This window comes from Chrysemys picta, chromosome 15, assembly GCF_011386835.1.
Source record: "Chrysemys picta bellii isolate R12L10 chromosome 15, ASM1138683v2, whole genome shotgun sequence".
Classification (NCBI taxonomy): Eukaryota; Metazoa; Chordata; order Testudines; family Emydidae; genus Chrysemys; species Chrysemys picta.
The window spans coordinates 11,236,917-11,253,572 of NC_088805.1; the positions used below are offsets into that span (position 1 = coordinate 11,236,917).

A 16,656-nucleotide genomic window follows, 5' to 3' on the forward strand; every position below is an offset into this window, starting at 1 on the left:
GTACCCAACTTTCTACTTGCATAAAACCGAACAGTTATGTCTTACCCAGTATGGCCAGTCTGCTGGTCTTATGAAAAGTTATACTAGGAGTAGCTTGTGAAAAGTAAATGTCATGAGTGTAAATTACCCCTCAGTAATCAGGAATTTAGTCCCTGAATAAATACGGTCAATTAAAGAAGTATTTTGGCTACTTACCTGTCTTGGCTTCTCATTGAAACTGTAGCTCATTTCTCCTGGTATTGCCCATGTCTGGTGATGCGTTCTAAATAAATGTCCCTTGACCACCTCATGAAATACCAGGAGAAATGAGCTACAGTGCCCATAGGACTGAAATTCTTCTCTAGTGGATCATATTTACTCACAGACAACCTACTTTCAATTCCCAGTTACTGAGGGACAACGTATTTATTCTCTGCAAGTTGCCCCTAGTAGAACTTCCTGTGAGGGATGGATCTGAATCTTTGAATCCTGATATTTAAATTGTACTATGAAATGTATTAACCCCAATTTGGGAGATTCGCATGATTTTTGAACTCTTGGCGAGTTTTGAGGTTGGTGAGACTGTAGGAACCATGACAACAGCTCTGTAACCCTTGAGGCTCCTCTACTGGGTGAGTCTGTAAGGAACCAAATGGGGTCAAGAGGCCTAAGCAATTGCTCTGGCACACACAATACTCACTTTCTCACGCGCACACAGTTTATTTCCCCAGCCAATATCACAGATAACTAAGTTGGAATAAGACCTTGCCCCCTCAGCCCCCAGACTCCACACTAACAGCACTAAATGGCACCGTTCTCCCCTGAGGATACAAAACCCATGTTCACTGCTCTTGTCACTGTGGCCTCATAGTCTTTTGGCATAGGAGGGATTATGATGTCACAATCTGGCCTTATGACTCCACTTATAGCTCAAGGAGAAACCATAACTATGGGAGGGAGCACTGCTTGTGTGGAGACAAATAGGTCATTTGTTACACAGGCAGGAAAGAAGCTGGTGAGAAATGAATGCGACATGGGTGAAAGGGTCCCTCCCAGTGGAAATTTGCCTTTCAAGTAGTTGGTGATGGTTTTTTCCCTCTAGGAAAAACTATTTGCTGGCTCTGACTAGTTCATCTAAGACCGGGGGCTGTTCTTCCAATAATAAGGCTTAGCACAACTATAAATGCTTTACATTTTCAAAGCACCTTAGGCCCTAATGATCTCTCACAACACGCCTGCAGGTATTATCCCCGTTTTATTACTAGTTGTATATTGTGCTGGCATTGTCCAGAGTGTATTTTCTCTTTCTAAAGAGCTGGAGCCTGATTCGGATTCCTGTGACACCAGTGTAAATGAGGAGTGACTCCAGTGACGCGTAAACCTAGTTAGTGTGAGAGCAGCATCGGAACCACAGCCCCCGCGCTGAGACGCTTTCACTTTACAGTGGGAGACAGAGGCACAGAGACATAAGTGACTTGTTCAAGGCCAAACAGCTAGTCAGTGGCAGAGCCTGGAATAGAACTAACATATCCATGGGTCTTAGCTCCATGGCAGGCTGGTAATTGTAGTCATTTCTGAGTCGCTGCAGTCCAGATTCCTACACTGAAACCCAATATTTTTAAAATGTCAGGGCACTAGACTCACCCACGGCCAAAGGGGCTCCTGCTGCTACATCCATGTTGAGGCAAAGCAGACATTTATGATTTATAGGAAGTGGTTGGCAAGAGGCAGATTTTTTTTATTTTTTTTGCGCAAAGCAGGGGAGGGCGGAGTTGATCCTGGCTCAGTCATTCATTATAATCACTTCTGCTAAAACTAGTGTCAGATGGATGCCGGTGCAATAGAGGAGCAGCTGCTCTCCGTACGCATACTGGTTTGTTGCATTTTGGCTTGATTTGAAGTCAGCCAAGCAGGGAGCAGTTTGGGCAGGAGAGTAGAGGGTTTGGGGTGCTGTTTTCATTTAGAACAGCCTTGGGATCTAGTTATGCAGCTGGAAATTCTGGTCAGCCACCCCAACACCTCAGTGCTGGGCTAAGAGTCCATGAGGTGACAGGAGGGCTTGTTTTGGGAGGAGCTCTTTTATTAACGCTATTGTATGTTTAGATGGGCTCATCTACACCAGAAGAGCGACTCCGTTTAAAGGTGTGATTTATAAACCTCTGCAAAAGCGGGAGTGGTTGTTGCCCTTCAGTCGATTAGGAAGAGGTTTAAGATAAGAACATCTTATTTTGGTTTAAGTCTCCACACAGGGTGAGTGTGGTTAAAAAAATTTTTTTAAAGATAAAATTGATGCAACTTTCTCATGTAGACAAGGACTAAAGCCCATTTCCGAACGAAGGGTTTCACTGTTTGAGACATGACACCACTATAACAGCCAGTGCCCTGCAGAAGGAAGAGACCTTTTGCCCAAAGAAACAGGGACACGTTTCTAATCTTACCAAAAAAGCAAGGGGTCTTTCCCAGCTGCACAGGGGATGTAGCATCTATGGTACAGCCTCATCCAGAATACTGTACGTAGTACTAGTAAGCCCATTTCTAAAAGGATATTGAAGAATTAAAGGGGATTCAGAGAAGGATGGCAAGGGAAAGGGGTTGGGACGGCTTTGTGGCCTGCATAATGCGGGAGGTCAGACTAGATGATCATAATGGTCTCTTCTGACCTTAAAGCCTATGAATCTATGAGCATCTCCCTCCTTCCTGGCTCATGCTGAAGACACAGAGCAAACTCTGTGGTATTCCACTCATCACCCCTGCAGTATTTGTCAAGCCTGAAGCTCAATCCAACAGATCAGCCCGTCTGGGTTTAAAAATGTGTTTGGTACCATTCGTAATAGGTTGGTTACCAAATTCTCATCCGTGGCAAACACAAGCCTCTGGTTCTTCCTGAAGCCTGTGCGGCATCTGGGCTCAATCCCTGGATATCATGAGGTAAAACATTCAGAGCTTGGGGCCTGTTCGTCTTAATCCTCAGCTTCAAACTGATCTTGTACATGCTGCACCTGTGCATGTGGTGTCTTGACGTGCCTGGAGCCGGTTGTTACTGGGATTAGATGGGGGTGAGAGAATGTTTGCCAGACTTCGCATTAGAAATCTCAGTCAAGGCAGTGTTCAGTAGGGGCATTATATACTGAACTCCATTTGTGTGTTTAGTGTGCAGTGTGTAGAGAAAGTTACAGCTCATATTCCAGAAGAAACACCCCTGGACTTATCCTACAATACCTATTGTACTGGACATGCCTTGCCGCAGTTCAGATTCTTTATGTAACCCAGCTCAAGGCAGGGACTGGCAAAGCGTGCAGGTCGAATCACTCCCAGCCCCATTAGCTAGTAGCCCCAGCCTTCAGCACAAATAGCAGGAGACACAGCTAGTAGCCTCCCTCCTCTCTGGAAGGCCCCACCTAACCTCAAAGGCCGATTGCTCCACGCCACTTACCCCACTCAGCCAGCAACAGAGCGGGAGGCACACAAGGTCTGGTTCTCCAGCTTGGGAGATTCTGTAAATAGTCATATATGCATCCGAAGAAATGGGCTGTATTAGAGCTTATGCTCTAATAAATGTGTTAGTCTCTAAGGTGCCAAAAGTACTCCTGTTCTTTTTGTAAATAGTCAATGACACCACCACCACCACGGCAGGGCGCTGCACTCCTAGGTCCTGTGTTAATGGGAAGGGAGAATTATGCTGGAAACTGGGACGCAGCAAGTCAAAAAAGGAGAAAGCGTGAGTGAAAACTACTTACTGTCATTAACCACTGAAAGTCTCTGAGGTGGTAGGTCCCCAGCTGTCAACATCACAGGTCACCATATTCCAACTGGCACTATGAACCAGCCCAGCCTGGGAAGAGAGAAGGGGACTGGGACCGGAGCTGGGAGGCCGAGAACTGAATGGAATGTGGAGACTGAACAATGCGAATTATTTCTGTCCAAACAGGCTGTTGCTGGGACTGTTAGCATGAAGGATTTTGCAACCAGCGCTATGAAACAACAGCCAAATCCTCTCTCCGTCCCACTGCATTTTTGGGAGCAAGGGAAAATGGCAGGTGCAAAAACAAGAACGGGGGAAGGTGACATTTTAGTCTTTCCCCCAAACTAGATATTTTTGAAGGAACATATTCCGTGGCCCAGAACCAGGCAAACACCAGAGGTGGGTGATTTCTGGCCTTGTGTATGTGCTACACCAAAACAGCAATACATTCAGCTACATGTTTAACATGAAAAAATATATATATATTTTGTGCTCATAACAGGGCCCGGTTAATGGTGCTGGGAGCAGCTTTAACTTCTTGTTAAGTTGTGAATTAAAGTTCTAAGTCGGGGACCTTAACACTGCATTCCTGTCAACGTTTGGATTTCATACATGAGCACAGCACACAGATAGCGTCAAGAGTTTACGATTAGCCACCTTGGGAGAATTTTAATTAGAAATTCCTGCTGTTGTACTGCCGCCTGCCAATCCCGACGCTGCTTGTATGCTCTGGTGCTGGATCTGGGGGATTTGAATAAATCAGTTTAGGTCTCAGCTCTATAAAGGCCACTTCATTTTCTTCACCTACCCATGCTCAGATATCTGAAATCAGACCAGTTCCTCCAACTTTCCAAGTGCAAACTGGGAGTTAACTCGTCTGCAGGAAGGCTACAGATTTTTTCTTAACAGCAGCTTTCTATTGACCTCAGGTTTACTGCATTACTGTGCACAGGACCAGGTTCCTGCCCAAAGCCTTGTTTTCATTTGCTTCTTGGGGATCATTCCTTGTGAAGGTCAAAGTCCCAGAGCTAAGCCCTATTTTCTTCTTGTGCTACTGCCATTGGCCTGTATAAGTCCCTTTAGACTGTGAGCTCTTTAGGGCAGGGATGGCATTTTCTGTTCAGGCATGTGGGTTTTTTTTTTTTAATTGTTATTACTGCAAACAGCCTATACATCTGTGGTGTTATGCGGAATAATCAGTGGCATGATTACAAGTGCTTAGCACAGAGGTGCATCAGGAAGGTTACTATGCAGTCCAGGGGGTTTAAATGTAGGTTGTGATTTCCAGATGCTGTCAGTAAGGTCACCATGCAGAGGTTGAGAACAACCGGAGGGTATTAGCACTCTTCATGACCCAGTGTCCAAGCAGTTATTGCATGGCCCTAGGGTGTGGCAACGCCAGCGTATTGTGCTGAGAAGGATGAAGTGAGTGTGTCAGGATTCACGTCTGCTTATTGCACAAGTGACAGTTTCAGTTTTACATCTCAGCTCTTGCCAGTGTGGCCTTTTGCCTTCCACAATGGAGAAACCAGAGGAACTACAGACGATTGATGCTTTGAACCATTTCCACAAGCCTAGAAATGACTGGAACCAAGTCAAGTGAAAATAATGGTAAAATTTTATTAGCATAATCACAGGGATTTTAAATGGAAAAAGCAGAGTTAGAAGTTTACAAGGAAAAACAAATGAAGTAACTGTCGACCCAGAGGGAAATCCCCCCAAGCTATTCGGGGCGTGATTTGATTGAGACCCACCTTGTCTGATAGCTCTTTGATTGCACTGCCAGAGTTCATCAGATTAGGAGATCATTGTAAACAGAGCACTGAGGCCTTTCAAGACAACATTATAGTAACCCTAACACAAAACCTTTCAAAGAAACAGGGGTGTAGCTAGAGCTTAACTTGCCTCTGAATGGGCAGCTGCCAGGCCTCTGCATGCAGTCTTGTAGCTCCTCAGAGGTTGTGTACTGTACACACCTGCCTCCTGTGTCCAGTTTAAGCCTAAATAACCCATCTCAGCCTTCCAAAAGCACATTCTCGCCTAACCCCTCTCCCCAACCACTCCTTGGGACATGTCCCACTACCTGCAACAGTGCAGTAGTACAACTTGCTGGTCTGCACTTTAGCACCATCAGTATCTGTGAAGTATGCTTGCTAATCACCCAGGGCAATCTTAACACATCCCTTTCCCCAGTTTGCTCTGTACAGCATTTCAAATGTTCCAGTCTAAACTGTACTTGAACTTAGGAAATTTAAAATGGGTATTTCTGACCCTCCTACTGGCAGCAGCCATCTTGAGGGAAAGTAACATTTGGAGGCAGCAATGAGCATAGGACCCATCCCCAAACCAGTTTAAATCCCAATTGATCAGGAAAACTCTCAACATTTTGCTAAGGCAGTAATGGTCATGGAGACTATTAAACCATTATTAAAAGGGGATGAAACGGTTTTGCTCTGACACTGGGATACTGTAACAAGATTTTCCCCTTTTACAGCACCTTCCTTCCAAGGGTCTCAAAGCCCTTCAGAAATATCCGTGAATTAAGCCTCAACACCCCAGTGAGGTAGGTTAAGTATTATCCCCATTTTACAGATAAGGAAACTGAGGCACAGAAGGTTATAAACTCGCTCAGTATCACACAGAAATGCAGTGGCAGAGACACTCCCAGTCCTGTGCACTGGACACAGGACCGTTCTCCCAACCAGCGGGGTCAGAACAAGTGTCAGTTTCAGCAGGAAGCTCAGAAATCCCAATTTTAAGTAAAACTAATTTCAACTCCAAAATGACCATTTAGACAGTTTCTTGCCTTGGGAACTTCCCAAAAGCTGTGCTCTGCCCAGCTGGAGTAGCTTTTTGTTTTACCACTTGTTCCCCAAAACCCTGTTTTCACAACCACAGACTGAGGCTCATTTGTATGGGAAACCAGTGAAAAACAGTTCCACTTATTCAAGGGGGGTAGTGAAGCATCGAGCTAAGGTTATTTAAAATAGTAAGCTAGGATCCCTCTGTTAAAGTGAGGGTTTGTTTCTTACACAGTTAATCCCAGAACTCCCTATGCCTTTTCCATTTTGAACATTTTGTAGCCACCCCAATGTGCCATGCCTTAATAACCAAAGATCTAGAATCTTCTAGAGTCATATTTTAAAACCCTCTTCTCACTGCACCACTTTCACCATTAGTGTAGAACACTGTAGGGTTGTTTCTAACACAATCCTTTGCCCTTCTACAGCACGCTCCTTCTGAAGATCTGAAAGTGCCTTTGACAAATATGAACTAAACCTCAAAATCCTACAAGGCGGGAATATTGCCCCATTTTGCAGATGGGGAAACTGAGGCACAGAATGGCTAAGTGACTGGCCTAAGGTTACACAGCAAGTCTGTGGCAGAATCAAGAACCGATTCCAGATCTCCTGACTCCCAGCCCTTTTTTTCAGCCCCAGGGCCATCCTTCCCACCTAAGGGGAGAACTCCCCTTCCCGAGTTAACCCTCTGCTCTCATTTCTGATGGTTGAAGAGGAATAAAACTATGAGGGTGGACTTTGGGTTCTCCATCTCTGCAGCATGTGGCACTGAATTAAGACTCACTTTGTTACCCTGGAAGTCGGGCTTTGGAGAAAGGCAGGTAAGTCAAATACAGCAGTTTACAGGTTACAAAAACTTCCCAGGTGATCTGAGATAATTAAAAGAGCTATTCACAGCTCACCTGCTTGTGCTAGAAAACAATACAAGTCACATTCCCTTCCCCTGCAAAACCCAGAGCCCTCCCAACCCCCAGTAAAAAGAAAATACTTCATGTTAATAGTTTGTTAGACCCAAGCATTGAGGTTACAGATGCAGTAACCAGCACAACTGGTACCCTGCCTAGAACAACACAGTGTGAGATATAAAAGTAGCTTTCTTAAAATCACTTCAAAACCAATTTCTATAGAAGAGGATTAAAAGTAAATTAGGCCTAGTCTTCACTTACCGGCTGGTCCGGCGGCACGCCATCGATGTTCTGGGATCGATTTATCGCGTCTGGTTAAGACGCGATAAATCGATCCCGGAAGTGCTCACAGTCGGCACCGGTACTCAGGCTCACCGAGAGGAGTACGCGGCGTCGACGGGGGGAGACTTCCGGCCGCGTCTGGACCGCGATAAGTTCGGACTAAGGTACTTCGAATTCAGCTACGTTATTAACGTAGCTGAATTTGCGTACCTTAGTCCGAAGTCCGGACTAAGTGGGGACCAGGCCTTAGTTCTGAACTCAAACCTCAGTGTAGAAATCCACAGTTTTTATCAAAGCATACAGTATTCAGTTCCATAGCAAAACTCCAAGGGTCAGATACACCAGACCTCGGGGACTTGTTAGACCAGTAACAGTCAATATCAAAGGTTATTGCTCTAGAGAGTCTCAGTAGAACATGTTTATCAAGAGCAAGGAACAGACAGTATCAAAGAAGAGGGACTGCCGGCCTGATTAGCAAAGAGCAGAGAGGAAGATGAACAAGGAATACGAAGTCTATAGCTTTACTTTGTCCTTGCTTTTTAAAAAAACCTAGAGAGGCTTTTCAGGCCCTTCCCTTAGTAAAATGCAGGCCAGACACACAGCATAAGCCACATTCGCTCAGAGGGGAGGGCTGGGCCCTCAAATTTCTCTGCATTTTCTTTTAAAATTAATTGGTGCCAGTCTCTTCCTCCTCTCCGAGGAGCAGCAGAATTAGGAGCATTTGCCCTACCCACTCCTGGGGAGTTGGGGGAATCCAGCACAAAATGGGACACTCCATTCAGGAGGGGGAGAGAATCATAAGCTAGAAAAACAGAGTAGCCCCCTACTTCCCCTTTCTAAAAAATAAGTGGCATCAATTCCCTGCAGTGTTACTGAACTGGAAAGACTCCACTGCAGGGTCTTTACAGCTTCTGGGGCTGCTGCTGTAATCGTAGTAAATCCCGTGTGCCCCAGGACTCGACCGTGCACAGCCCGGGCAATGCAGAGGTCAGAGCATGGCCCTTGCTGTGCATCAGCAGAGCTACTGCTTGGGTCACACAGCACTTAACTGCCCCAGCGAGAGAAGTGTCACCAAAGCCAAGGACGTTTGGCTTGGAAGTGTCACATGTTGGCTCAGGGAGAGCTGACTCAAGGCTTTATCCAGCCCTCTCCTTGAGAAAGGCATCTCCTCGCTAGCACTTTAGACTCCTCTCGGCTGTCAACAATCATACAACACTTTAATGATGGGGCTCAGCATCTCCCCACTGAAACACAGCATGGGCATTTCCAGTTTAATGGTCCATCTCGTCTTTCTGGAGCAGCACTTAGCACCCCCCTTCCCCGTCTCCTCCCTCCCCCGGCAAGGTTTCTAAATCACAGTAATGCTCAGAGAGACTCAGCTGCCTAGTGAGGTGGCAGAAAGATGCTCCGTTCCCAGCTAGGATGCGTCTAGCAGAAGAGTTTGAGGAAGCAGTTCTGACAGTAGGGCTTGTCATTCTGTTCCTTGAAGGTTCCTTTGTTGAGCTGCTTGAGGCAGAAGGCACAGACAAAGTGTTCTGGGTGAAATTTCTTGGCCATGGCGGTGATGCAGCGTCCCGTGATGGGCTTCTGGCAGCCGGAACACAGCGAGCCGCGGCGTTCGTGATAATGCACCTCACAGTAGGGCTGCCCATCGTGCTCAAAGAAGCTGCCGTTGATGAACGGCGTGAAACATTCCTGCAGGAGGTGGAAGCAAAAGGGAACAGATTGATATGGCAAGCTGGGGACACAGGCAACTCCACAATCCATGCCTTCGCCTGCCATGCCCCTAGCTGCCTCCTGCAGGAAGTGGGCAGGGTGAATCATCTTCATCCAGCAGAAAGGGGCTGCAGAAGTACTGCTGCAAAGATGATGGGTGCCCAGCAGACACAGGGTTACTGAGCGTAAGCAGGCAGATGCAGCAACTGGGAGGGAAAATAAAGCCCTCAACTATACTTCATGTTCCTTTACTCCAGGCTGGCTTTATTAACACAAAGAAAATCCAAACCCAAGAGCAAAACTACTGAGAACACTTGGTAAGCAACACCAGAGCCTCTCCTGCTTCCAGTAAGCTGGGAGGGAAGAGAACACCCCCGTCCACAGAGACAGCTGCCACCACAACAGCTTTTATAGCCCACCCACCCCAGCTCACCCAGGTGATAGGCAGGGAAGAATTCCTTATGCTCCAGGGCATCACGAGCACCTTTTACCTTGTCACAATGGGCTGGTTTTCATTTCTTTAGCTGTATCTGCCCTGCTTACGCTCATATCAGTGAAAAAGAAGGTGACAGCCAGCAGGGGTTTTTTTAAGTTACCCATTTAGAATGCCAGGTATTATGCATATTCCCTGGGACAGCACTCTCCTTGACTCATCCCAAACTATACACATACAAGAGTCACTTCACCACTGAAATACAGTGGCAGGCAGAAGGTGACAGCCACTGGAGAAATGTGGAGGGGAAGAAATTTTGGGCAAGGACCCTGGGGGACAAGTCCATACCCTTACTAAAGCGATACTGGGTCTTTAATGTCTAGGAAGAGAAGCTGTTAGAGACCAGTTTTTTAAGAGGCACCCATCTCTCTATATTGGTTATCACGGTCTAAGCCCCACGCAGGTATTAATGGCTATACCTTCACTACAGTCATGGGAAGTTAGGAGGAATTCCCCCCCCCCCATTTTACAGGTGGGGAAACTGAGGTATAGAGCCATTAAGGGACTTGCCCAGGGTCACACGGGTCAGCAGCAAAGTCAAGAACAGAAGCCAGATGTCCTGAGTCCTAGTTTTGTACTTGAATGTCCAGCCCATCCTTCCTCCCTAGGGACACGCACACTACCACAAGTGCACGCATGGTTGGACATCTACTTAGTCACAGGCAGATGCAAACTGAGCCCTGCGTGCAGGCATCCAGCAGGGTGCAGCCACAGTAAGTGCATATCCAGGCATGTTCTCACACAGTGAACTGCAAGGAACTCCAGTTGCCTGCAGCATTGAAAGGCAGCAGGCTCCTGGGAGCCTGACGCTGAGACTACTAAGCCATCCACCTCCATTCGAAAACAAACACTGGAAATTGGCCTGACTAACAACAGAAAGACAGAATCTGCCCAAAAGTTGCTGCCCCCACTAACAGGCAGCAGCGTGAAGGATGCCCAGCAACATCTCCTGAGCAGAAGAGCCTGAAGCCAGGTCCAGGCAGGGACGGAGCTGGTCAGCTGCTCACAAGAGACTGCCAGAATTTCTATTCACAGGGGCCTTCTGAGTGATGGAGAGTTTCAAACAGACAGCTTCAGCCAACTCCTTTCACGCGGGCTGCTGTGCAGCAGAGGAAAGCAGACTAGTGGTCTGAGCACAGGATTTGAAACAGGAACTTATGGGTTCTGACCCCCATTTTGAACTCCGCCTTCTGCCTCTGTCTCGGTAACACGTGGCTGATATTAATCTTTACACTGCTCCTGGGAGATGGGTAAATATTTGCAAGGCTCTTTGAAGAGGTGCTAAGTATTTATTCTGCAGCATTACAGTTCATTATGCAGCTGCATATTCAGTTTACAGCTATTTCATTAGTTTCCAAGTTGATCCAAATAGGTCAGTCTCATTAAGTTGACATTTCCAGAGTGAGCACACGAGGAAGCTCTTCAAATCAGGGTGCTGAGGCGGAGTGCTTCGAAAGCTTAGCTCACTATTACTAAGAAACCACTGGAAAAATTCTGTGCTTATCAGTGAACTGCTGCAGAAGCCCATAACTGTGGCTATGGGGCAGGGGGAGGGAATTAAGCCCCTAGAGAACTGAATGGAAACAGGCAGAGAAGCAAGAGGGTGCGTGGTCACTATCACACTATGTATTTTGTGGGGCTGGCTGTCCTGTGCTGGCACAGACCCCTTGTTCTGATCGAGGGAACCACCAGACACCCACCTAGGGGGACTTGGGAGAGGGGTCAGGTGCCAGTGGGCAGCACAGGCTCTCTTACCCGACAGACAAAGCACTCAGGGTGCCACAGGGTATTCAAGGCAGAGATGTAATTTTCCAGGATGGCCCGGGCGCAGCCCCCACACTTCGGAGCGAACATGTCGAAGTAATCCTTGCGGCAATAGGCTTTGCCATCCTTCTCATGAAACCCTGCCAAGGACACAAGGGAAAAAACAGAGCCAGACAGCATCAGCTTGTGACCTTCCTTCATGGGAATACCCAGCCAGACTCCATGGGGCTAACAGGGTGGCTGGGATCCCAAAGTCACAGACCAGAGGTATCCCTTATTCTGCTATAGGAGGAGCACATGCTACACCTCCTGTAGTCTCCATGTGGAAATAGGAATCACTGTTAGCTTCCCATCCACTAAGTAACACCACAGTCCCTCTCAACCGCACACCCCTCGTTTTCTACATCACTTGCTCTAGGACAGTAGTCCCCACACTTTTCATGTCGTGCCCCCCCTTAACCCTGTCCGCGCCCCACTCCCCGAAGCTGCAGTCGGGAGCGGGGCCATGACTCCTGGCGGGAGGCGCGGACAGGCTAAGGTGGGCGAGGATGGGGCTGGAGCCCGGGTCGGGAATGGAGTTGCAGCCGGAGCTGCTGTCAGGTTCAGAGCCGCAGCCAGGCCAAGCGCCAGAGGACAGGGCCACAGCTGGGAGCAGAGCGGGGCTGAGTGGCACTTCCTCTCCACCCCCTATGGGGGCTAGACTGGGCCCTGATGCTCCCCCCGAACATGCCCCACAGTTTGGGGACCACTGCTCTATGGAAAGGACCCATCACAGCCCCTTATGTTGCCTCTACCCCCACCCCTTACTTGCTTCACCAGAGAGTGGCTTCTCTATGCAAACCAATAGTACCTTCGGGTCCAAAGAAAGCGCCACACTGCGCACAAAAGAAGTGTTCTGGGTGCCATGTCCTGTCCAGGGCTGTCACCACTTTCTGTTTGGGAGAAACCACAAACAGTGAGCGCAGCAAACATCAACTGTGCTTAAAGAGCTGAGCCAAGCCCCCTCCTTGGGGATTCAATCCCCCCCACTCCCCTTTACCCTAACAAGGTCAGACACACCACTCCTTTTCTCTAGACCTGGGGGAGAAGGGGACACAGTCCCATGCAGTACTCTGAAACTCAGCAGGAATGCCTCCTACCATGGTATCCCACTGGGGAAAATCAGGAGATCCTTACTGCAGTGAAGATAGCTAGATCCTAATATTCAGTTCAGTAGAGTTGCAATGGGGCAAATTTAGTTCAGTAGAACCTGCCCTCTCATTGCAGGACCCTACAGCAGATGGAGGGAGATAGCTGCACTGGGTCCAATTATTTCCCCTACAGCACTAGGGTGAAGGACGAATAGGGGTCCCAAAACTACAAGAGAAGAGTTATTGGGGTAGATGGATGTGCGCTTTTCTACTCGACAGTACAGCACCAGACTCCCCCATGCATGGCCAAGAGAGAGACTCCTACTGACACGCGCTGGCTCAGGGACTCACATCGAGGATGGGCCCGTTGCAGTAGTAGCAGCGAGGGGAGAAGAGATTATGATAGTCCTTCTCACAGTAGGGCTGACCATCACGTTCAAAAAAGTTGCGTGACCCAATTTCCTCCTGGCAGTGGGTGCAAACAAAGTGCTCTGGGTGCCAGGTTTTCCCCATGGCTGTGACGACCTGTAGGGAAGATGGAGCAGTTATGGGGGACGACTCTACTTCTTTGCTGTGGCAACTCACGTGACAACACACCAGGTAGAGTTTGGCACTAACTACACGTTCTACTACTCAAGTGAGCCCTGGACTGGGGTAGCATGAAAACTGAATTACCTATTATCTCAGGAGAGGGCAGTCCCTCAAGGGCAGGGTAGAGGTCACTGGAGGAGCTTACAGCGTACCTGGCCAGTGGATAAATAGAGTACTTCAGTTTCTTCAGCATCGCCAGTCCCTTCAGCCTCATGATACAGCCCTCCCAGTTACTCCTTGCTGTAGCCAAGGCTTAGCAACAAGATGCTGCCTTAGACTCACCTGTCCAGCAATTGGTTTCTTGCAGGCTCCACAAACACCTTTGGCAACGGTAGCTACTCCCAGTTTGTTCAGGTCAGACTGGAGGCTTCCCAACATACTGTCCAACTGGCTGCCAGGTTTTGGGGGTGCAGACGGAGGGGAGCTGCCCCCAGCTTTCCCCTGGGCCATGAACTGCAAAGAAAAAACCCAGAGACTGTAAGGCAAGCCCTGTTCAGCTCCTCAGGGATTTCTGCAGTCTCTGAACGTAAGAACAGCCATACTGGGTCAGACCAAAGGTCCATCTAGTCCAGTATCCTGTCTTTCAACAGTGGCCAATGCCAGGTGCTTCAGAGGGAATAAACTGAACAGGTAGTCATCAAAAGATCCAACCCTCTGCCCACAGCTCTCCAGCTGTCCTGTATATGGACAGACCAGGACTTGCTCTGGAGAGGCTAATGTGTCTGCAGAAGCCAGTGAGAACAGGAGCAGGTGCAGAGATGCACCCTTGTTACAATGAGGCTGACACAAAAGTGTGGCTTACCCAGAGACCCCAGGAGCTAGAACAGCAGAGTGTTGAGGGGTGGAGATTTGGCTCTCCTCACCCTCCCAATAAAGCAGATCGGAAAAATGCTTGTGGGCTGCTGGTAGAGCCTCCACGGAGATCTTCCCTTTACCTCATAGGTTCCTGGCTAGCTTACAGAGGCAGAGACATGCTCTCTGAGTGGTTCCCAAACTGTCTCCCCTTCCCTGTCTCACACATTTGTTGCTGTCTCTCCAGTCTCTTCTCTCCTTTCCTTCACAGTCTCCTTCTCACCCTCCCACACCTTCTTGTCTCTTCTTTTCAGGGTATTTTCCCCCCTTTTCCTTCTGCATCGTTTTTCTCTCTCTTCTGTGCCCTCTTGGGTAGCTCTGACCCCACTCCCCAGCTTCACCAAAGGCTGCAATGGGAGCAGCGAGGGAAGGTGGGGAGCATTCAAGGAATCACCTCTTGCTTTACCTGCAGATGTGGCAGCTCAGCAGTAGTGTGTGCGCCTGCATGGGGAGGAGGTGGCAGGCCAGCAAACACTGCACAATACACGTGAGAGATTAACCGGGGGAGTGTGGAGAGGGGATAAGAAAGATCTTTGGAAGCCCACTTTGGGAATCACCTTAATGAATACTTAACTTTGAACCCTGTTTTCCACTGGGAGGGGGGAACAGATACATTGTCTTTAGTAATTAATAGAACCTCAAGAGGAATTGGGGAGAAAAGAGAGGAAGTGTGCAGGACTTTGCTCTTTCTGGTCTCTTTGGATACTCATCTCCATGTGACTTGGGGCAAACTCAGAGTTCACGTCCTGTTACACTGTGAAGTGTAGGTTATTTTACTTAATCCTGCAGCACAATGGTGGCTGTCAGGTTTAGAGAACTCCACCGAGCCATTTCCTAAAGGGACCTTTCAGGTGGATTATGGACATTATGTTGCATTTCTGTTAAAAGTGAAACTACACAGCCACAAAACACTAACAACATTCGTAAAAAAGGTGCAGGGTGGAAGGACAGAAACAACCCAACACCCCAGCACTTGTACTGCTAGACTACCATGGAGTGCCCAAGGGAACGGACACATGCTGAAGTGCCCTAGAGCCCTGGTTTTACTGAAGGGCCCCTTCCCCTGCACGGACAGGGAGTGCCACCCACCATCCTGTGGCTACTGGCATTAGACATTGTCCATATAAGCTAGTCAAGTACTAGCGCTGATTTCCATTTGTTCGTCAGAAGCCGCATACCACATGCACACTTTACCCCATCATGCCTAACCAGCAACCAAGAGATCAGCAGGACTCTGCTCCTAATGGAACATAATGCACCTCCTTCCTACTCTTTCTGACCCCCCTCCTCGAACACCTGGCTCTAGCAGTCCGGCACCATGAAGCGCAGACTGAACATCAAGGTCTCTCTCTAGTCCGTCCACCTTCAAAACTCTTATTCTATGCTGTGATGAACGAGGGCAGTTTTGTAATATTTCCATGATTCCTATGTGTGCCTCAGTTTCCCACCGCGCTTTGCACTGAGTGTAAAGGGAAGGGATGAGGTGTTGACTCAGCAGCCTTCCTGGAAACCAGAGTCAAAACAAGCTGAATGAAGGCTACACATGTGAGTGGAGGATCGGAAGAGACAATGGAACCTCCAATCCCTGGTCCATTCACACCCAATGACCAACAGTCAAGAGGAAGGAGATTCCCCCCCCCCCCCCCCCACTTCTCTACAGGGAAGCAGAGCAAAGGCCCCGAGGTCGTTAGGCAAGCACTGTACAGTCCTCAGGGAATTTCTGCAGTCTCTGCCCATAGCTCTTCAGCTGTCCTGCATGCAGACAAAGAGGAAAGGTAGCAGGTGGTGTTTTACAAGCTATGCTCAGAGAGATACACAGAACACACACCCCACCTGAAACCAGACAACAGGACAGAGACCGAGCCAAAATGAATTCTACAGCAGCTTGGCTGGGTAGAGCTCTGACGCTGGCCACACTGAACTGTGTCTTAATCTTTGCTTCTCTGTGCTCACCCCTAAGGACTTTCAGATTCTGTACCCCCAGCTGACCGATACGTTGTTTTGAAAAGGCTCCCTACTGTCACTCGTATTGGGAGCACTGCACTCTGAAGGAGCGAAGGACACCTCCCACAGGAGTCTGGCTCTGCCAGATTTGCTGCAGGGAGCCATGGAGGGAAACAGGGATTGTTGGCACCCAAAAGCCCAGTTTCGGAGTATGTGGAGTCTTACCCCTGTGGAAATGGGTGGGTCCTTGGGGCCTGGCACATTAAAGAGGTCACCTCAAAAGGACTGGTTACAGGCTGAGGCATAGACCAGACCCTGTGGATCTGACACACAGGCACACAAGCATTTGTCACTTATACCTACAGTGCAGATTCCCCAAGACAGTGTTATGGGGAGGAAACATCTTGCTGGACACAGAGTTTAGGATTCTCCCTCTCTAAACTGCAGGGCAGTCAGA

General features: G+C 48.4%; 1 protein-coding gene across 8 annotated transcripts in view; it reads right to left on the bottom strand.

Moving 5' to 3' along the window:
- Window positions 1–5,321: 5,321 nt before the first annotated feature.
- Window positions 5,322–16,656, bottom strand: part of LOC101941454 (paxillin) — a 65,066-nt gene continuing 53,731 nt past the window's right edge. For 7 of the 8 annotated variants that reach the window (XM_065568315.1, XM_065568321.1, XM_065568319.1 and 4 more), the window contains 5 exons: window positions 13,686–13,856; window positions 13,164–13,337; window positions 12,533–12,614; window positions 11,674–11,822; window positions 5,322–9,404 (listed from right to left, as the gene is read on the bottom strand). In XM_065568315.1, the coding sequence (XP_065424387.1) occupies window positions 9,138–9,404; window positions 11,674–11,822; window positions 12,533–12,614; window positions 13,164–13,337; window positions 13,686–13,856 (843 nt within the window). In that variant the 3' untranslated portion in view covers window positions 5,322–9,137. The remainder of the gene's footprint in view (window positions 9,405–11,673; window positions 11,823–12,532; window positions 12,615–13,163; window positions 13,338–13,685; window positions 13,857–16,656) is intronic. The other variant, XM_065568314.1, reaches the window with a different exon arrangement.